Here is an 18204-nt window from a genome sequence, read left to right on the forward strand (position 1 = left end):
CATTTCCTCTGAAAATGAAAAGCTCTGAAATGAACCTTTACCCTAGAGCTAGATCCCTTGATGCAGACTAAGAGATCTGTCAGTAGTGAATCACCATTAACACTGATTAAATTCAGTTTTAGGTTCAGTCTGTGTCTGGGAAACGGCTGCTTAGTTCATTTTAATCCTGTCTTCAAATATAATCGTGCAGGCCCAGGCAGCTCTCCAGTCACTCTAGTTGTGTGTGCTGTCTAGATGTGTGGATTGGCACATAGTTTGATGTATATAGTGTGTGTGTGTGTGTGTGTAGGCTGGTTGTGTGCACTTCCCCCACAGTGCTCCGTGTGAGGTGCGTGTGCTGATGCTGCTGTACTCGTCTAGGAAGAGGATCTTCATGGGACTCATCCCTAATGACCAGAGCGGATTCGTCAATGGCATTCGGCAGGTCATCACTAACCACAAACAAGTGCAGCAGCAACGCTCGGTGAGTCACACGGTGAAATGGTGTATTTGTTTTCACTATAAACAAACAGTTATTGATATGAAATGGACAGAGCAGCACAAAACTGTAAAATTGTAAATATAAATGCTCACGTGAAATCTACATCTAAAGTAGCACAATCTTTTTGTTCCTGTAAAATGTTTGCGTAAAAGAACAAATGTTTTTTTAACAGTTTATTTAACAGTGAAATTGATCCTGTTATGTTTCTTGCACCTTGTGAGCAGCTGTCTCCGGTTTTGCTTTGATGTTGCACACATAATACATATGGCACCTAAAATTAACACTTGCTAAGTGCTGATTGTGAGTTAAAACACCCATTGCTTTGGCAATTTAAAACAAATGCCTGCTGATTGGTAACTATTTTAGGACCTGCAACATATAATACAAGGTTAAAGTAAACATTGCCAAATTGTATCCATGTGTCCCTGACACATGTCCTGGTTGGCATCAACATGCCAAATATTGAGGATCATACCAGCCATTCTAGAGGAAACCGGAGACGAAGAACCTGTTTTACTTTGACAATATGTGACCCTGGACCACAAAAACCAGTCATAAGGGTCAATTTTTTGAAATTGAGATTTATACATCATCAAAAACATGAATAAATAAACTTTCCATTGATTTATGGTTTGTTAGGACAATATTTGGCTGAGATACAACTATTTAAAAATCTGTGGAGATGTGAAATTGAGGAGTGTTCTTGAGATCTGCATGTGTTTGTTTAACTACAATAGCAGCTACTATGTGTGTAGGTTTTTTTTGAAGATAGAAAAGCATAATACTATAGCAGTATTAAGCTGGATGTAAGTTGGTTACATGAGGCAAAACAAGGAAACTCCCTAATATGATTGATTTACAGGCCAGTGAAGTCAGAATGTTTCTTATAAAAATGTCATCAAGTCATATTTATGAGTGTCTTTTTATATGTTATTTTATCCATCAAACAGGAATTGTGTGCGCTCAAAAAGAAAAAACAATGAATTCTCAGGTGCGTAGAAAAAAAAGGAGGACGTTTTAGTCCAACAGGTAGCTGAAATTGTCCGCACACTGGAAAAATCCAATCAGAGCAAAAAAGGTCTATCAAAAGTATATTTTTTATTTTCCATATGCAAAAGTGACAAAAGTGCAAAGTGTCTTAGAAACAGACCAAAGAGCAGACGTTTCAGCCCATGCTTTCTTCAGCTCAGTGCTATATGTTATTTTGTTAAATATTTATGTACTGTTATTAAATTAAATATTATTATTTCATTTTGTATACATTGGTGTTTACTTAAACACCTTATAATAAAATTGTATATAATTGTCAGAAATGTAATTCCTTACATATTTAGTTAATTAAAGACTCGTCTCTTGTTAGTTTTGTTTTCAGAGCCAGTGCACTTTTAAATCATTAAATCATATATAAATTGTTTGTAGTTGGAACAATAAATTCTCAAAGAAGCATATCCTCAGGCTCAGATCTGCAGTTGTTTCACATTTTTTTGCATCACTGGACAAAATGTTGATTACCAAAATAGTCACTTTAAAAATAATAATAATAAATAAATAAGTACTGTTTCAATAGTGTGTTAACATGATCTTCATGTGAAAAAAATCACTAGCCTTTTCTGTGTATGGTTCTATTTTTCAACTTAATTTCAATGACAAAGGCACACCTAAAACCCTATAATGGCTGTAAATATGACAAACCTAACCCCTTTTACTTACATTGTTAGTGGCTTGCCACAACCCTGGCTCTTTTTTTTAAGAGGTGAGTTGAAGTAATTGTTTTCAACATTTTGCCACAAGTGATGTTGATTGAGCTTATCTTGTATTGAACCTAAAAATCAAAAATCACTGCACAAAAATAAAAAAAAATAAAAAATTGTTTTCAAACATGAGTGCACATACATACAAGATCAATTATACGGTCACACGCTTGAAAATGTGCATGCCATGCGAACTCTAGCATAAAAACCTGTACAATATTGAAAACATACTTGCACACAAATATTCCTTCATGAAAAGAACAGCATTTTGGGACACTTAAATGAAACAACCAAAAAATTTGCTTAAAGTGTGCTTGTGTTTTAATTGTGCTATTTTGTGCTTTGTTCTTTAATTCTGTCATTAATCCATCGCTTGTCTGTTTTCTCAGATGAACAATGCTGTTCAGATGCAACCTGGACAGGTCCCACCCAATCAGAACTTCCTCAACAGACCGCCGGGCCCCATCCCCGTTACGCATGGCAACGTGCAACAGCAGGTAAAGCAGCAGTGCTTCCCCCTCTCCTCTCTCCCCTGCCCTGCACTCTCTCTGTCTCTGGCCCTGTGCACTCACCCTGTTTGTATTTCTCCTCGGCTTGAGATGGTATATGCATGCTGTTCTAAACCCTCCTGGTCTCCTCCTCTCTGTCCCTCTCTTTCTGCCTCAGTCTGTGGTGGTGGGCTTGCCCTCCGTCAGTCAGGTCATACTGATGGAGGACCAGCAGAGACAGAACAACATGGTGAGAATCAGAAACATAATTATGCATGCATGCATGCACACACACACACACACACACACGTAGGACCATGTTTTCTGCAAGCACAGGGATTCACAGCTTGATTTTCTGCCATTTCTCCATCTTGTGAACGGCGTTGTGTGTTAAAGGGGACATTGCTGAAAGAAGTCTCTTATGCTCACCAAGGCTACCTTTATTAGATGCCGTAAAAACAGTAATATTGTGAAATATTATTACAGTTTCAAATGTTAATATTTTACAATGTAATTCATTCCAAGCTGAATTTTCAGTTCCAGTCTTCAGTGTCACATGATCCTTCAGAAATCATTCTAATATGCTGATTTACTGCTCAAGAAACATTTCTTATTATTATCAGTGTTGAAAACTGTTGTGCTGCTTCATGTTTTTTTTGTGGAATCAGTAATAATTTTCAGAACCGCATTTGTTTAAAATGGAAATCTTAAAAACATAAAAGTCTTTACTGTCAATCTTGATCAATTTAATGCATCCTTGCTGAATAAAAGTATTAGGTAACACTTTATTTAAAGGTGTCCTTGTTACACATTACATGTACTTATTATTATAATAACAATAAATTATGCATAATTACATGCAAGTAACCCTAACCCTAAACCTAACCATATAGCAAGTACATGTAGTTAATTAATATTACTCGGTACTTAAATGTAGAATTACACTGTAACAAGGACACCTTAAAATAAAATGTAACCAAGTATTTTTTATTTATTTTTTTACTAACTCCAAACGTTTGAATGGTAGTTTAAGTCTAGTCCATATATGAAAACTAAGCTGCAAAAACGGATAATTCAGAATGTATAATAGTGTCGATGAGCACATTAACTGATATGACCACCTATATTTCATCGACAAATCAACACCTTTTCAGTATTCAGCACCTTTGCAGTGAATTTCTTATTTCAAATGCAAAGAGGTTAGCCATAATATAACAGCCAACATAACAGATGTAATTTACATATAGATGTCTTAAAGATGCTGCCTGGTTTAGGGTCAAAAAGAGGGTGGTGTCACATTACAATAAAGTCAGGTCTACTTTGCAGCTTGTTCTAAGTAACCCCTTGCTAGATGGCAACCAACATAAACACAGCACGACCAGTGTAGTCCATCCCATTCCTGAATGAGTCAATCTTATAAGTCGGTTCTTTTTAAAACGTGACAAGTGTAATCCATCCTATTCCTGTACAAATCAGTACTATGAGTCAATTCTTTTTAGTGAATCTAAATAAGTGTGACCAGTGTAGTCGGATTTCCCAGATGAATGACCCGCACTGTATAGTTATGATTGACTCAAAAGAGCCAACTCAAAGAGTCCTTCATTTGGGAATTGGACTACACTGGTCATGCTCTATGATTTGATTCACTAAAAAGAATCGACTCTTACGTATTGCTATTGTAGTGCTGTGTTGCACAGTCATTCATATGGAAATAGGATGGATTACTCTGGTTGCACTGAAAAACATTATACATATAAACATTATAATCAGTGAGTCTTTTGAGTTGGATCTTTTAAATAAAATGAAAAACATGCAGTGTTACAAGTGTATGTTTCATGATGTTTTACCTGAGGCTGTAGAGATTTTCAAAAACAGTTTGTTCTTATGATGTTTATTTAAAATTAATTAATTTGTAAGTTTTTTTTTTAAATAAAAAATAATAAATGAATGCATGAAATATGTTACTACATTGTTTTGTATTATTTAATACATAGTTACTGCATTTAATCTGCCTCTAAAAAGACATCTTTAAGCCTGGAATCATACATTTTTTTTCTATGGTTCCCATCCATAGAATAAACAATTCTGCTTGTGAATATCTAGTTTACTTTTTCCTAACTGTGTCAAACTAAACTCTGAATATCTGTGTGACTATTGGTCCATGGGCTGAGACTAAAAAGAGAGTGGAAAATGGTTATGTAAAACTAAGTTACGACTGTATTTGATGTGAGAAGCCTTGACATGTATTATAAGTGGACTTCTTGGAAGAATACTACAAAGTGTGGAATATGTCACTTTTAATACCTTTAACACAGTTACAGTGGCTCTGTATTCGCGGTTCTCTCCTGTGAGACTCGCACACAGAATTAGCACTTATGTAATAGTGTTTTACAGCAGCCTTTTCATCTCCACTTACTTTCTATCTTCATCACTGTGGTTTTGATTTTCATTAGCTGAGAGCAGCCATAACAGGTAATCAGCAGCCGCCGGTCACAGGTGCTCCGCCCAATCAGGTGGCCCAAGCTCAAGCCCAGCCTCCTGGTGGCATGCTGCGCCTCCCAAACCCAGGCGCAAACCCCCAACTCCGCAGTCTCCTCCTCAGCCAACAACCTGTAAGTGTGTGCAGCGAATAGCACATGAAGCCCTTCTATAGGACTTCCTTAAAGGAATAGTTCACCCCAAAATGAAAATTGTGTCATTAATTACTCACCCTCATGTTGTTCCAAACCCGTAAGACCTCTGTTCATCTTTGGAACACAAATTAAGATATTGAATAGTTGATAGTTTGAATTTTGATGAAATCTGAGAGCTTTCTGACCCTGCATAGACAGCAACACAACTACCACATTCAAGGCCCAGAAATAGTCTATGTGACATCAGTGGTTTTACCTTAATTTTATGAAGCCACGAGAATACTTTTTGTGCGCAAAGAAGGCAAAAATAACAACTTTATTCAACAATTCTTCTCTTCCGTGTCAGTCTTCGATGCACATTCACAATAGGGTTCGGATGCCATCGTCCATTGCCAATGGCTGACAGACATCACAATGTTGAGCCAGCATCGTGATTCCTTCCTCCACCCCCTCTCCCGCAATCATAGAACACGTTATTTGTTTTCCATGCCTTTCCGAGTACGGATTCGCGCTTCTGGCACTCCCCTAACCCTGCTCCCCCCACCCCCCGATGTCATCATCCATCGCGATGTTTCACTATAGACATCGATGCCAATTTGGTAGACTTCGCCCAACCCTAGTTCACGACAGTACCACGTCGCATCCGTGTGCATTCCTCTGCTTGCAAACAAGCCGCGGCGCATCTGAGTCCTGCGTCAGCAGCACCACACACACACACACAAGTGTCGTGGTACTCTCATGAACGTGCGTCGAAGACTGAGACAAAAGAGAAGAGTGTTCCAAAGATGAACGGAGGTCTTACAGGTTTGGAACAACATGAGGGTGAGTAATTAATGACAGAATTTTCATTTTTTGGGTGAACTATCCCTTTAAGCTGCGGTCACACTAAAACTTGAGCATGTGAAATTTCTATAGATGTGGCAAAGATTGTAATATGACGCCACACACTGCAGCATCTTAACATAATTCAACAAATAATTAAACATATGATACATAAAAATATGCAGTCTACTCCACTTTACTGCAATCCTGCATGTTTAAAGTTTGCATTCTTTTAATTCAGATAAGAGGTCACATTGTGATGCATCAATAATCTATGGGTTCCACGTCTTCAGGTGATATGAATTCACAGGTCAAGAGTTCACCAAACCTGAACTTTGAAACGCAGCTAAATTCGCATGAGCTTGCATTTCCTGTCTCCTGCATTTGCATTCATACTGTAAAAATGGAAGTCAATGGAATGAAAAGTGCCGTTCACAGTTCGGCTTGCTTTTATATTCCATAATCATTCTCTGCAGCAGGGTGGGATGCAGGGCATGCAGGGAATGCATCCCATCCAGCAGATGGTCCATCCTGCACCAGGAGGGGGCGCTCAGATGCAGCCTCAGTGGAGGCAGCCTCACCAAGGTAGCACTTAATTTCCAGTACAGGATCATTAGCACAATTTATTTTTATCACATCTGTGACCTCGTTAATTGTGTAAGAGATTTCATTTATTTGCTGTGGCTTGTACTGCTATTTATGTTTAATCTTTTTTTTAAACCGCTTAGATACATTTACGCGATAAGTTTTATATTCCCACAGGTCCGCTGATGATCCCTACAGGTCCACGGGGTCCAGTCGCACAGAATCCTGGGATGCCTCCGGTGTCAAGCATTATGGAGGATGAAATTCTTATGGACCTTATCTAAGGACTGCTTTACCCATCATTCTTTGCTTCAGAGGTTTCATTACAGAATACAGGAGTCATCTAAGCTTTGTTCTTTTTACTTTTTGTTAGAAGCAGGTGCATAGGGGAAGGTTAGAGGTGTTTAGAGTGAGATCAGGAGTTTATTTTCATACTCGCATATTCGTTGATGCATTTACACACAAACCTATCACCGTATCATGAGAGCGGTAACTTGATTGTACATACAGACGGACCGAAGAGCAAGGCGTTTCATCACTCTACACCTCTCGCCTCAAGATTAATCAAACGAATTATTATATTTTTATGAAAGTTTTACTTTCTATTGCTTTTACTTTTTCTTAATTTGTCTTTTGAAATCTAGTATGTTGTTTTATGAAAACGAATAAAGTTAATTTTCTCAAGCAATTTTTGTGTTTGAGGTTTTCCTTGAAGTGATAATCCACCCACATAAATAAAAATTGCCATCATTTTCTCACACTCAAGTCATTCCAAACCTGTATGCATTTGGTTTCTTCTGTTGAGCACACAAAAAAACGATACTTTGATAAGTGTTGATAACCAAACAGTTTCAGTTCGCATTAACTTCCGTTGTATTTTTTGTCCTTACAATGAAAGTCAGTGGGAACCAAATATGTTTAATCACCAACATTCTTCAATATATCTTCTTTTCTTTTGAAGTCATACAAATTTTGGATCAGCATGAGGATGAGCAAATGATGACAGTTTGAATTTTCTGGTGGACTGTCCCTTTAAGGCAAAGTATTTGTTTGTGTGTCAACCTGGTAGTGCTGTGATAGCAGCGGATGAGTGACTTAAATAGACTGAATGATAGGTTGCAAAATGCTTGATTCTGCCAAATGGTGTCACAGCGTTAAAATTAACCACTCCAATATGTCATGGAACCATACAGTGGACCTCTGTGCCAAGTAGTTCTACCAGATGGCAGCACTTGGACACACTTTCCTTGGCATAACACGTAATCAGGCTGGACACAGACACAATGTATGACTACAATCCACACATATTCAGAGATACTTTGGATCTGTGCGGTCGTATATGCATAATCTGACACTGAATTGTTCTGATTAACCATCTTGTGTGCTGAACAAACACTTTTAATGACCGAACGTGACTATCCCATCATGCTTCTTCTTTCAGAGCACCCTAAGGCATTAATTATGAAGCGCCATGTGACATTACTACATATCTGTCACATTAAGAATGCGTGTTCTGAATCCATCGCACCAGTAATGGGAACATGGGCGCACAATGTGAGTTACCAAGTGCTGACATTCAGGAGAATTAAACAGCCTCCGGTCAGAGAGCAGTTGACCGTTTTTCTGGCGTGCACGTTTTTGTATGCTTTTTCGCGTGCAGACCTTTTAGTATACAGACACACATTCTCACACAGACAGGAAGTGATGTTAGTCCCTGTCACCTGGGAGACGGAGACGGTTGCTAAGATACGCTGACACTGGGATCTGATTCTAAGCTTTCTCTCCATCCCTTCCTCACACACACGCCGCATACACTGTCTCTTCTGTCTCGCAGTGACGGCTGTTCATCCCTTTCGCTGCCATCCAGGTCACGTCAACAGCTGAACAACTGTGGGCTACGCGCCCTTGCTTTTATTCCTTCTTTGTTGTTGTTTTTTTCTTCACTTTCACACTTTCTAGTCTGCGCTTGTTCCTATTTAAAGCCAGCTCGGTTTAGATAGCACTCCTTGGGATGCGCAGACTGTTTGCACTTATCACAGTTTGATGTGTGTTGATGCACATTTTCTGGCTCGTTATTGTCTAAATAAAGTAGCATCGCAGTGAGTAAATCGCTGCGGCGCAGACAGTGATGACTGGTGCCTCTGCTTCAGTATATTAAGCCTAACGTGAGGAGTTGGGCCATTCTGCTCACTCATCTGGAAGAGCGAGTATTGTTGCAGTTCCAGTGGCTGTATGGCTGCATTTAATCTTGCAGCGTCTGCTCGATCCACGTTGAGCTGTGGCCAAGGGAATAAGTGGGTCACGGAGCCACGAAGAGTTTGTTTTAGGGGGGCGATCGCTTTGACAGACTTTTGTTTTAAATATAAAACAGTTGCAGGAGAACGGAAGTCGAGTGTGGTTTTACTCCCAGAGATGTTTGAAAAAGTGGTGCGGTTGTTGGACCTCCGGGGCAGAGATGCGTCTGTGACCTTAATGGATGTGCATTGACCGAGGCTTGGCATGCAGGTGTGTTTTTTTGTGATTTTTGAAGGCCTAATCTATTCCACATCCAAAACGCAAGGGTCGGGGTTTGATTTGAGAGTTTTATTTGAGTTTCGTGCCTATGAGGGAGCATTTGAAGGGTTTGTATTCTGACAGTGAAGATGTTTATTGGGTGTAATTGCACCGTTGTGGGGGAAGCTGATCTGTTTCTTGTATGACACATAAGGCAAAAGCAGCTGAGCTCCCGTGGCGAGTTGGAGCAAAAGCTCTGGCCGAATCGCGCAGGAGCACCACATTGCCCTCTCTCTGAACGGGTCAGACCATGTGAGGAGGGAAAAAGAGGACAAAGAAAGATGTAATGCATTTCTTTCACAGCAAGACTAAGCCTTCTGCAAATCCTGACCTGACGCGGTACAGCGGCTGATGTGCAGCTAAGAACAGGAGGTGCAACAGAGGTCTGATAGGAAATATATTAACCAATGGCACAGCCCATTGAGAGAGTGTGTAGAAAGGCAACACAAGAGCTTATCGAAACGGGTTCACTGCAGTGGCGCTTTCATGGCATTCACGTTGGTCAACAGACTTCACCGTGTTTTGATTGGTTCGGTCCACTTACTTTTTAATCTCACTGTTCCACTCAAGGTTGTCGTGTACCTTTTGTTTTGAAGGGGCAACAGAAGCAGTTCTGGCTCACTTGTGCCCCAGGCAAGACAAAACATGAACAAATGACATTAACAAAAAGCTTTTTATAATATACACTGAACAAAATTATAAACGCAACACTTTTGTTTTTGCCCCCATTTTTCATGAGCTGAACTCAAAAGATCTAAGACTTTTTCTATGTACACAAAAGGCCTATTTCTCTCAAATATTGTTCACAAATCTGTCTAAATCTGTGTTAGTGGCCTTTTATTGTGGCCAGCCTAAGGCACACCTTTGCAATAATCATGCTGTCTAATCAGCATCTTGATATGCCACACCTGTGAGGTGGATGGATTATCTCGGCAAAGGAGAAGTGCTCACTAACACAGATTTAGACAGATTTGTGAACAATATTTGAGAGAAATAGGCCTTTTGTGTACATAGAAAAAGTCTTAGATCTTTGAGTTCAGCTCATGAAAAATGGGGGCAAAAACTTACTGTATGTAAGACGCATACTGCTGCTGCACAAATAGCACGTCTAATAACTTGTAGCAGATCTATACAGGTGGAGCTGGGGAGGTGGAGGGTTTCAGAGGAACTCTAAAAGCGCGCTGCAAGCTGCTCTAGTGAATGCTGACAATCCATTTACATTTAAAGCAGCAAGCTCATTGGCTGCATATGCAACATGAACCAATCAGCTTCTGCCAAGTAGTTTAATGCTATGAATATAATCAGTTTGATTTAACTACCTGTGACGAGTGCCGTGGGAGCGGAGCGAGGCCGGTGGAGTTAATGATAATGAGCAACATCTGTGCCACTCACCGGTCTCGAGTCCCACGGAGGAGCTCCAGAAGGATAAAAGGAGGAGTGACGACAGTGCATGACGAGAGAGGACCAGGCCTGGACTTTATTTTGTGTTTTGTGTGTGGCAGTCGTCCGCGAGGGGCTGCCACTTTACTTTTGTGTTTGTTTATTGTTATTAAATGGTTTAAATGTTCGCCGGTTCCCGCCTCCTTCTTCCCGATCTACGAACTGTGTTACACTACCCATCAGCCTGCGCCATCTAGAATTTCATAACAACTTGGCATATTGTTAAATACCAAAGAGACTGTGCATTGTTTTCTTGTGATTTTGTACATTCTGAATGCATATACTTGTATATTGTGCAAATGGCTTTTGACATCTGCACCAAAAGCCTCGTGGTTAGTGCACCCACATACAGCGCAACTGCGCTCATGGTGCCCGAGTTTGAGTCCCGTCTCGTGGTCCTTTGCCGATCCTGCCCCCCTCTCTCTCCACCCAATGCTTTCCTGTCACCTCTCTACTGTCCTGTCCTAATAAAAGCAGAAAACACCCATAAATATAACTTAAAAAAAAGAAATGACTTTTGATATTGCTGCACCAAAAGAAAACAAATTTTACATCAAGATTTTGAAAAGGAAAGAAAAAACACTTTGTTGTATTAAGATCACAGCAAAAGACAAAAATTAATAATTGATAGTTTAGGGCTTGTGTTTGTTAGTCTGCGATTTAGGAAGTGTTTGTAGTGCAGTCCAGCTTTAGATGCAAGTCACTCCTGCAATGCTAAGCTTTCATTCAGAAAATATTTGCTGTCACAGGGAACATATGCATCTGTACATACAAACATCTCAGCAATCAGCACCGAGCAAAGTGCTAACATTGCACTAACATTATGCAGTTAACAGTGAAAGTGTGCTTTGTGCTAATGCAGTAGTTAAACTTTAATGCAATTGGAAGTAACCGCAAGATGGCCCATGGAGTGTCACACATGGTTACATCTCACATCATGTTGCATATTATTGTTTTGTATTGCTGCCTTTCAAAAAGGCATGCAAAGAACAGTAGCCCCACCTTTATGTCATCTTGAGAGGACAACACAGGGTTTGACACAAACATGGCATGAATTACTTACTGCATTAGATATATTCTGACATGCCAATTTTGATGTGGCTAAATCTGCTGGCATGGTTTAATGCAGCAGAGAGGAAGCAGCGCTTTCCACATGTCTGGTGGACTTGTGTGCAAAAAAAATACAGAGGCACAGATTTTACATTAGAAACTCAAACGCCAGAACACAAGAGTGACTTCTGGAGAGCAACACTACAGCAGGAACCACTTTAAATAGAGTTCACAATAAAGAAAAAGAAAAATCTTTTCTAAGTCTAGTTTATAAATTTAGTCCTTCATATCAGGTTTGTATGGTTTCGAAAAACATTTATATTTTCATTTTCAAGGTCCAGTTTAATGAACTTGTTGCATTTTCCCTACACATTAAATGCGTGTCAAAATAATGTCAGAATGTTTTAAAATATTTTTCAAGATAATTTTTTTTTCTTTTAAAAAGTAACACGTTTTTGGGGATTCAGACCCTAACTTGGACTTTGCCTTGTCATAAAGGTCAAATTATCTGATATTTTAAGAGACCTTTTGACTCAGTCATGAGGGTCTGTAGGGATCCACTTTATCATATTCTTTGTTTTGAAAAATAAGAAATAAATAAAGATAATAAACTGTGAAGCAGTTTATTTACATAAGAAAAATAGTATCAGTTCTTTCATGACAACTCTCGAGGGATTGGCATGTTGTATTTGGTCTTGGTGGAATAGATCTGCTACACTGCTGCTGCTGCTGCAGCAGAGCAAGTACCGAGACTTGCTACTGCCAATACGTACACAACATGCTGCTTTGAGCATGTAAGAAAAATTGCTGCTGCACATATAACATACGCGAATAACCCCCATAGCATACATGATCACCCCGTAGCAGATCTATACAGGTGGAGCTGGGGAAGGTGGAGGGTTTCTGAAGTGCACTGCTACTTCTACAGCAAACACTAGCCAAGTATTGGAATGTTGAGCAGCGAGCTCAACTATTAACTCAACTATTGGCTACCGATACAGGAGAGAACTGAGCAGAAACTCATCCTGAGAGCACCGTGTCGTCCCAGAGTATTTCACTCTGCGGGTGAGGACACGGCGGCAAGCATTAACTCTGAAGCGTGGCGTGAAACGCGCCGTGTTCACTAAAGCTAGTAAAGCATTGCAGCGCTCAAAGGGCCGCGCTTTCCCTCGGCTCCCTGTGAAGGCCGGTAATCACACACACAGGGCCTATAGTGTTCAGCGCGCCCGCTCTGTCTTCATCATGTGAACTGCATTAATCCTCCAGCCGGCCCGCATCACTGTTCATTTAATGGCCTGTGGTGTCCACATAATCAGTCACATCTCAGCTGCCCCGCGAGAGAGACCGAAAGAGGGAGAATTACCAAGAAAAACACAGTCCACATGGTCAAAATACACACACACACACACACACACACACACACACACACTGCACAACGTACACGACTGCCGTGCTGGAGAAGTGCGAGTGAGTTTGTGTGTGTGTTTGGGGGGAAACTAAACTAGAGAAAGGTTTTGTTTTAATTGGGGTGAAAGCGGAAGAGATGAGGCGATTGTAAATGAGGAGGGGGACAGCTTGCAGTCTTAATCAATGGAGATTGAGGGCTTTGACTCAGAGAGAGAGCAGTCAACAGGGAGACATACAGAGATCCAGGAAGATTTCAACATAGGAGGGTATCTGTGGGAGAGAGGAGGAGATTGGAAAGAGGAGAGAGAGAGAGAGAGAACCGGAGGGAGGGAGGGATATCCACTGCACTGTTGTGTGACTGGAAATTTAATAGAGAGAGAGAGGGAGGGAGAGGAAGAAGGAGCAGGATGCTGAAGCTGGAAGAGAGAGAGAGAGAGAGAGAGAGACAGAGAGAAAGAGAACCTACTGGTGTACAATTCCAGGGTTGAGCTGTGGGCTGTGAACAATGTCTCCACTACTACTGCATTGAGCGCAGTCCGGGGGCAAAAGGCAGGAAGGGAAGGGAAGGGGGGCGGGGGTATTCAAATAGAGCGAGGGAGCTAATGGTATAGATGTGATGTCAGTGGAGCGAGTGCGCCGCAGAGAGCGACGGAGGAGGGGAGGACAAAGTGAGGTGAAGGGAGTTCGTGGGTGCCGCCGGGATTGGCCACTGGACCGTACGAGCCCCTCTGAGGAAGCCGTATAGCCCAATGTTAATATCATTTTAGGCTGAAAGACACCGCAGCTGTGTTACATATCCATCCTGAGAGGGAAAAAAAATAAAGAGAGGGGTAAAAGGAGGTAAAGTCAGCTGCACTCTCATCTCTCAGACGTTTATTGCGAGCAACAAACGCACTATGTGCAGAGTCGGATGTGAAGAGTTAAAAGTGGAGAGAGAGAGAGTGAGGCACTGACTGATTCCTTGTGTCTGAATTTAGAATGTTATCAATTCAGTGCTAATCAGCCATCTGATATCCCTCATCCCTCTCTCTCTCTCTCTCTCTGTCTCTCCTCCACTGACCTCTCCCTCCTCCTCTCACACCTCATTTACCCCCCAATTCCTCCAAGCACCAACTCAAGTTGTCACACCCCCATGTATCGAGCGATATCCCTCACAATTATTTATTGCGATCTTCTGCGCAACCTCGCTCTAATTGGTAAGAAAAGGTGCGCGCTGGAAGCATTTAAAGCCAGATGCTGGGTGCTCGCTCCCGGCGTTGCTATGCCAACGCAACATCCAAAGCGGAGCGCGTCCGCACATGCGTTCTGTACCTTGCTCACGCATACGCGCACAAATATCACTCCTACACAAATACACAAAGTGCGAAGCTGAGCAGGGAATTCTTATGCATTACCAGGCCTGTCTCGTGTCGATAAAAGGACAGATGTCTGTCTCCGCCGTAGAGTGCATCGATTGATTGACATGTCCTGCGCTTTCTGATGTGATGCGCATGAAATATGGTCTAACTGACATTCACCTGCGCCATTGCTCATTAAATAAGTAATTGTCCCTGTAGATGAGAGATTTACATACACGGGAGTCTTTCTTGCCCAAAACTTTATGAAAGGACGATATTGTGACTTTGGCTTATTCACAGGAGTGAGTGATCCGGCAGCAGGTACTCAGAACAACAACACGATTGCAAGTTTAAAAGTGTTTGTATAACAAATAGTTCAAATAATATTAAGTTAATATTGAGTAACATACATGTCAAACTAAATTTGGCGAGACCGATGAAAATAGTTTTAGAAGAGGTCAATGCATCAATCTCAAGCAACGCACATACTGGAACACTGTTGTGAGTGGAGTAGAGCAACAGTAACGGGGTTGCCAGGTCTGCTAAACAAAACCCAATTGACCCTTTGCAAATTGCGGGAAAACCGTGGACTTGGCCACACTGAACAGTAATCTTTTTCATCCAGCTCAAGGCGTTCTGTCATCACTCCATATTTTTTTAGTTCCAGACCATTTTTTAGTTTCCTATTCCCTCTGCGCACCAGTGATATTCAATTCAAGTTTTTTGTACAGCGCTTTTCACGATACAAATCATTGCAAAGCAACTTTACGATATAAACCCGCTCCAAGTTCAAATCATAGTGCGAGTTTCTGAGATCCTCTCAGGCGATTCTATAGATTTCATTGGTCATCTCTGCTTGTTTAACCAATCAAAAGTATTTTTGATGAGCTTTTGGCCTTGTCTCGCAATCATTAGGCTTGTTCGAGATGAACTACACTAGCCTGCCACTGGTTGCCAAGGAACGCAATTTTTACCAGGGGACCTCCCTCAAAACGCCATTGGGCTAGTTTTGAGTAGCAATTGGGCAGGTTTTGATGTGAAAACCTGACAACCCTGCCGATTGGCGAGATCTGCTGGTTGCAGGCGGGGGAGGAGTAAAGAGACGTCCGTCTTACATAGCCAGAGAGGGGCGAAAGACACGGCTTTACTCTCTCTTGATGCAGAGAAGGCCTTTGACCGCGTCGAATGGCACTATCTATTTGAGGTGCTCACACGCTTTGGCTTTGGCGATACATTTTGTAAATGGGTTAGATTGCTTTGTACTGGGCTCACTGCAGAAGTTTTGACCAATAATGTGGTCTCTAAATCTTTTAGTATCTCTAGGAGTTGCCCACAAGGGAGTCCTCTTTCACCTTTATTATTTATCCTTGCAATAGAACCATTCGCCATAGCGGTACGGGCGCATAATGATATCTATGGAATCCAGGAGAGTCATCTGGAACATAAATTAGCTTTATTTGCAGACGACATTATTTTGTTCCTGAAAAATCTGAGTAGCTCTGTCCCCGCACTCCTGGATCTCATTGAAACTTTTGGAAAAATATCTGGATATAAAGTTAATCACTACAAATCATCTATAATGTTACTTAATGAATCAGAGAGAAAAAATAACCAAGATTATGCTTCTATCTTCGATTCAACAGATAATTTTACATATCTGGGTATACAAATTGTTCATGAGGTGAATAAGATTGCTCAGATTAATTATGACCCAATTTTGTGCAAACTGAAAAAAGTAATAAATATATAGTAAAAAAAAAAAAGAGAGAGACGTCTGTCAGGTCGGACACTTCCTTCGTGCTTTCCAGAGTGTGCTGAACCAATGTCATTCATTATCCAAATATAAGCAATAGGTTAACCAGAACGTTTTCGTCCAAACCTTTACTCTTATACAATAAAAATGTATATTTACTGGATAGCCTAATCTTAATTTTTGTTAATATTCTGTTTGAATATCAGATATCAATCATTAATTTCATCAGTCATTATAAATCAATTAATTAATATCAAGATTGGTTAAATGCAGGAAATTGTCTAAGAAAAAACATGCAACACCTTGTCATCCTTGTCATCACAGAATCTGACCAATGAGAATAAAGTGTCGTCATCAAGGCTTTCGCAGCCGATTTTGAACAACTGCATACATAACATAGAATATATAGGAATTGGGAAAATATTATATTCATAAATGTAAATTTTCTTCAACATCTCCAAAATTACATAATTTTCTTTGTGACTTTAACTACTTAATTACAACACAAAAAAATATGAATACCAAAAAAAGTGTCAAATTTGTGAAACTGTATAATGATCTGCTGAATGGTACATAATTTTTGATTTACTACCTCTGTATATTTTGTTTTATCTATGTATTCTTATTTATTTATTTATTTATTTATTTATGTTTTCTTCTTTGTCTTCCTATATAATTCCTGTATTCATAATGTCATCCAATTTTACATTAATTGTTGAATGTTAAGTGTTTATACTTGCAATAAAAAAAATTAAAAAAATGAACAACTGCAGTGCCTGGCTGGTCTCATTTTGCTATAGCGGTACTTTGATGGCATTTGTGATCGTACGGCGGCTGCAGTGCTAATTAAAGTCGGACAAATTTTCTAACCAGAATGCATTGCTTTTGTCAGGCGGCAGCCGATCTTTGCAGTGCCGCATGAAGTCGTGCAAGCCTAATTTTGCACGTTCACAGCATTAAGCCCATATATGGGAATCCGGGAGCTGAGAGCTTGGCACGTCAACATGGAGCATTTTTTTGTAAATTGAATGCACAAAATGTTCGTGATTATACAACTGTCAACAACAGCTTTTACAGTAAAACGTTCACAAATGAATACAGTATACAGGAAGACCAGACAGAAGCAAAACCAGAGTTCAAGTTTTACATGGCTAAATAGAATCGAGACCTTCAAACACTTGACAGGTGTCCAGCTTGTTTTGCTTTTGATTGACAGGTAAATATTATTGCTATATTAATAAAGGGCGTGTTTGGGTTAGTCTGAAGATCTTGAACGACTTTACCTTGCTTTTACAGCACATTTAAGGATAATATGCAGTTTCTAAAGCCTTTGGTTCACGGTTCTGTATTTAGGTTTGATTGATAAATGAGAGTACACTTGAGAGTAAAGGGGTCATGAACTGCCTTTGTTTTTTATTTTGTACTGTTCTCTGAGATCTTATGTTATCAAGATTTTTTACATCGAAAACATTATCATTTAGAAGTATTAATGGGCTGTTTTCTGTCAGTGCCTTGTTGTCTTCAGTTGTCTGCATGTTCGCCTCTCTCATAAACACTACAGTGGGCGGGCTTAAACGGGCAGCGATGTAGAAGCAGGCGTTGATCATCATCTGTGGAGGCGGAGTTTAGCCACACTATTACATCATAGAGTACAACATTCCAAAAGCTGTCATTTTGGCAGATTGGCTTTAATATAAGCTGTTTCACACTAACGAGAAAGTTCTGTTTTTATAGTAAAATAACCTCTTATATGTCAAAAGATAAAGGGAATTTTGATTTCTCATTTCATGGCCCGTTTAAATTTAAGAGTGGTCGGTTTTTGCGATTTAATCTCTGTTGTGCCATTTGATTCAGGCTAATACTAATTAATTTATCTCATGAGCTTTTAACCACACTACATGTTC

General features: G+C 40.2%; 1 protein-coding gene across 6 annotated transcripts in view; it reads left to right on the forward strand.

Annotated features, from left to right (window-relative positions):
- Positions 1-7426, forward strand: part of LOC107729551 (mediator of RNA polymerase II transcription subunit 25) — an 18360-nt gene extending 10934 nt beyond the window's left edge. For 2 of the 6 annotated variants that reach the window (XM_016540108.1, XM_016540109.1), the window contains exons 16-20: positions 2622-2729; positions 2899-2970; positions 5174-5332; positions 6652-6760; positions 6938-7424. In XM_016540108.1, the coding sequence (XP_016395594.1) occupies positions 2622-2729; positions 2899-2970; positions 5174-5332; positions 6652-6760; positions 6938-7044 (555 nt within the window). In that variant the 3' untranslated portion in view covers positions 7045-7424. Of the gene's footprint in view, positions 1-2621; positions 2730-2898; positions 2971-5173; positions 5333-6651; positions 6761-6937 lie in introns of all 6 variants that reach the window. The other 4 variants (XM_016540111.1, XM_016540110.1, XM_016540112.1 and 1 more) reach the window with 4 other exon arrangements.
- Positions 7427-18204: the final 10778 nt, after the last annotated feature.

The sequence above is a fragment of the Sinocyclocheilus rhinocerous genome, unplaced genomic scaffold (genome assembly GCF_001515625.1).
Source record: "Sinocyclocheilus rhinocerous isolate Xijiao unplaced genomic scaffold, SAMN03320098_v1.1 scaffold697, whole genome shotgun sequence".
Taxonomy (NCBI): Eukaryota; Metazoa; Chordata; class Actinopteri; order Cypriniformes; family Cyprinidae; genus Sinocyclocheilus; species Sinocyclocheilus rhinocerous.